The sequence below is a fragment of the Camellia sinensis genome, chromosome 11 (assembly GCF_055761805.1).
Source record: "Camellia sinensis isolate YWXY chromosome 11, ASM5576180v1, whole genome shotgun sequence".
Lineage (NCBI taxonomy): Eukaryota > Viridiplantae > Streptophyta > Magnoliopsida > Ericales > Theaceae > Camellia > Camellia sinensis.
This window is the reverse complement of record NC_138971.1, coordinates 61,916,749-61,920,340: the sequence shown is the minus strand read 5'-3', so window position 1 is coordinate 61,920,340 and position 3,592 is coordinate 61,916,749. Positions and strand designations below refer to the sequence as shown.

General features: G+C 33.7%; 1 protein-coding gene across 1 annotated transcript; it reads right to left on the bottom strand.

Moving 5' to 3' along the window:
- Positions 1-2,447: 2,447 nt before the first annotated feature.
- On the bottom strand, positions 2,448-3,353 carry LOC145802361 (uncharacterized). The gene has a single exon (XM_082895066.1). The coding sequence runs from the start codon at positions 3,351-3,353 to the stop codon at positions 2,448-2,450; it is 906 nt and encodes a 301-aa protein (XP_082751192.1).
- Positions 3,354-3,592: the final 239 nt, after the last annotated feature.

Here is a 3,592-nt window from a genome sequence, read left to right as displayed (position 1 = left end):
AAAATGTAATTATAAAAATATATTTAATAGACTATACACTACAATTCCAAACAAATCAAATATACAAAAAATTAAATATCAAATAATGCACACTAGCCAGTGCTTTGCAATTTAAAAGAAATTAAAATTAAAATGCACAATAGTTAGTGTTACTGTTGCCAATCAAATTATAACTACATAAGAAAAATAAACATTATATTGTCATACACCAAAAGTGTGGGCTAAAACTTTATAAATAAATAAATAAATAAATGGGTTGAAGCTTTCCAGAATATGTATGTTTTACAGAAGATGTGTCAATAACATGTCTTCAAACATGTGTTTGCCCAAACTTCCTCCTCATTACTTTCGAAAAAGTCTTTGTATCAATTTGTATGTATCCCCAATGAGGAACATGCACAACAATCTGGTAATTTGTGGAAACAAAATATATATATATATATATATATATATATAGATTGGTATATTTGTTGGAAATATACATATCAAAATACTTTGAGATTGAAATTACCTCATTACACCCCCATCGAAGCAAGCGAGTTGTATTTCTCCTTTTAAGCTCCATAAATTTTTCAATCCAATCCTAAAAAAATCCATATTTCCAATTATTATTAGATTGAAATTGTATATATATAAAAAATCTATATATATATAATCAATATAAATAAATCTACATGGTTACCTTTTGATAAAACATGATTTAATGAACATGGAACACTACAACAACCCTTCAGGATAAACAATATTTGTAGTAGAATCCAAACTATCTTTAGGGAGGAGAATACTTATACGATCAAAGGATATACATCTGGACAATGCCACATATAATTGGCCATGGCTAAACACTAGTATGCGCAAATCAACCCTAACAAATTTCACAGATTGTCTTTGAGATTTATTAATGGTCAAGACATATGCTAATCGGACTGGAAATTGACGTCTTGTCATTTGGAAAGGCATTTCTGAAGAACATCCTCAATATGAATGCCAAATTATCAAACTTTTCTCCAGTTAAAATTTGAGCTTCAATTATGCGAGTGTCGCACCTAGTAACCATCAATCTTGTACCATTACATAGTCCATCTTTCGGTGCAATATTCCTTAACAATATTATAGGACAACCAACTTTCAACTCTAACTTAAAAGTTGGTAGCCCGGGAGGATCCAATGAATTTAAATATTCATTAGGATATCTATTTGTAATGGTAGGATCAATTTCATTATCTTCAAACATTTTATCTGCTGCAAAATAAGTATATAATCTCCCTGGAAAGATATTCAACGCAATAGTATTAATGTCACTAACATCATCGTTACGCGTAGATAGAATGGTGCGTTTAGTTAAAACTGTTGGGGTCGACGTCTCTATCATATTCAACTGTGGGTAAACTGTAGAGAGTAATTCATTCAAATCTTGACATTTATGTATTGTTGATGGAAGGTTGATGATTTCTTGAGGATTAGTCCCAATCTAAAAAAAGTGACATCAATTAAAAAAAATATGAGTGTAAACACAATTTATTAATTTAAAATAATCTATATAATAAAGAAAAAGGTTAAAGTAGTGTTACATCCATCAATAAATTTGCAAAAATAGCATTTTCATGGTCTCCATGATTCAAGCGCATATTCAAATCAAAAGTTAAGATATGTATATGCTTCCGTATAACAGAGTGTCTTAATGATGCATTCACAATTTGTTCACGAATTCTTTTGGGTATAACTGGTAAGATTTTTCGAAAGTCTCTACCAAGAACAACAGTAATACCCCCAAATGGCTTTTCACTATCACGAATATCCCTTAATGCACGATCAACCGCCTCAACACAATGTCTATGTTGCATAGGAACTTCATCCCAAATTATGAGTTTTGTTTCTCTAAACAACTCAGCTTGTAATGATTGTTTGGTAAACCCACAAAGTGAATTTTCCAAGACATCTAATAGAATGGAAAATGTTGAATGTGCAGTGCGACCTTCTACCAATAACAATGCAATTCCAGATGAGGCCACAGTAACAATGATATGCCTAAGGCTGCGACATTTTAATGTAATCGTATTGTACAAAAATGTTTTCCCTGTTCCAGTACCCCCATTAAGAAAGAAAATAGTTCCTTTATTTTGAAAAATTGAAGCAGTGATTGTGTTATAAGCATTTCATTGTCCATTGTTGAGACAATCAATAGTAATTTGTGAATCTGCCTATTGTGCCTCATTCTGCAGTTGTTGATGTTCGAATATCAATCGATTACCAACTACTGCACTCCAATTTGCAGTAGATTGTGGAATGAGTAGGAAGTCAATTAAACATTTGCCCGATTCATGAAGCATTTGATTCAAAAGATGGGGACCATAATCTTCAATTTGAGCCTCAGTTGGGTTAGAAATGACAAACAATGTACGAATCTTATGTGCAAGATCATCACATATATGCGTTGAGAATTGATTTCATAATGCACATGGATTTAGTGGAGAACACAAGGTGAGAATAATGCTAAACAATCTCCTCAATTGGTATCCAGTTTTCATAACTACAGCCTCTTTCAAGCATTGTATCCATTCTTCATTATCTTCTAAAAGCTCCCTTGCAACACATGCTAATTTAAATGTATCATGCACAACATTATCGACCGTGCGTAAAGACCGAAACGACTTTGGTCCTTTGACAACAGTTAGTAACGAACGCAGATAAAATCTTTCACCATAATTAGGACTGACAAAGTACATTCTACCAATTGCATATCCCCTTTCTCTTGATTTCCATCTCTTTTCTGACTTGAGCCATATAAAATGCTGTGGAAATTCTTGATAAGTGAATGGACATTCATCTGCACTGGCAGCACAATATGCAAAGAAGCCAGTAAGAGTTGACATTTGTTGACCAGCTCTAGATTGAATTGTTTCTAATGACTCTTCTGGGTTAAAAACAACGCGATGCATTCCAGGTAAATGAAGTGTCAATCGTACAATTGTTGGTATCTCTGCATGCAAAGGATGACCAAATATTCGCCAAGCAGCTTCTGGAGGTCCAATATACCTTGCATCGAGATATTGTTGAATCTCATTTATCGATCCCAACACCATCGTTGTACGATTATAACCCTTGTAAATGTACTTATGTATATACTTGACACATCTCATTCTGGCGCAAACTTCCACATTTATATGACAGTTGAAAAGTTTAGAAAGATATGCATTGTATGGTACGGCATCCCTGTTATCAACTTCTTGCCCCCTCACAGTATGTACTTGACCATTATTGCGACGACGGTAGATAGGATATCCATCTTGATCTATAGTTGTTGTTTCTGTGAAAGCTCGAGGGTATCTCTTACTGCATCTACCATTTTCCATACATGGTGCATGCGGATTTCAAGCACCACATGGTCTATGTACCATACAACATTTGACAGTTTCAAAAAGCATAGGATCATCTTTTGGGTCTGGAAATTCTGCACAGACCAATTTGTCTACTTGAGCACATGTCCGAATTTTGTCTGGACCGTTAAGAAATAAAAGTGCATGCATATGGGGGAGGCCCCATTTTTGAAATTCAATTGTTAAAACATGTGTAACTTTATTTCCAAACACTT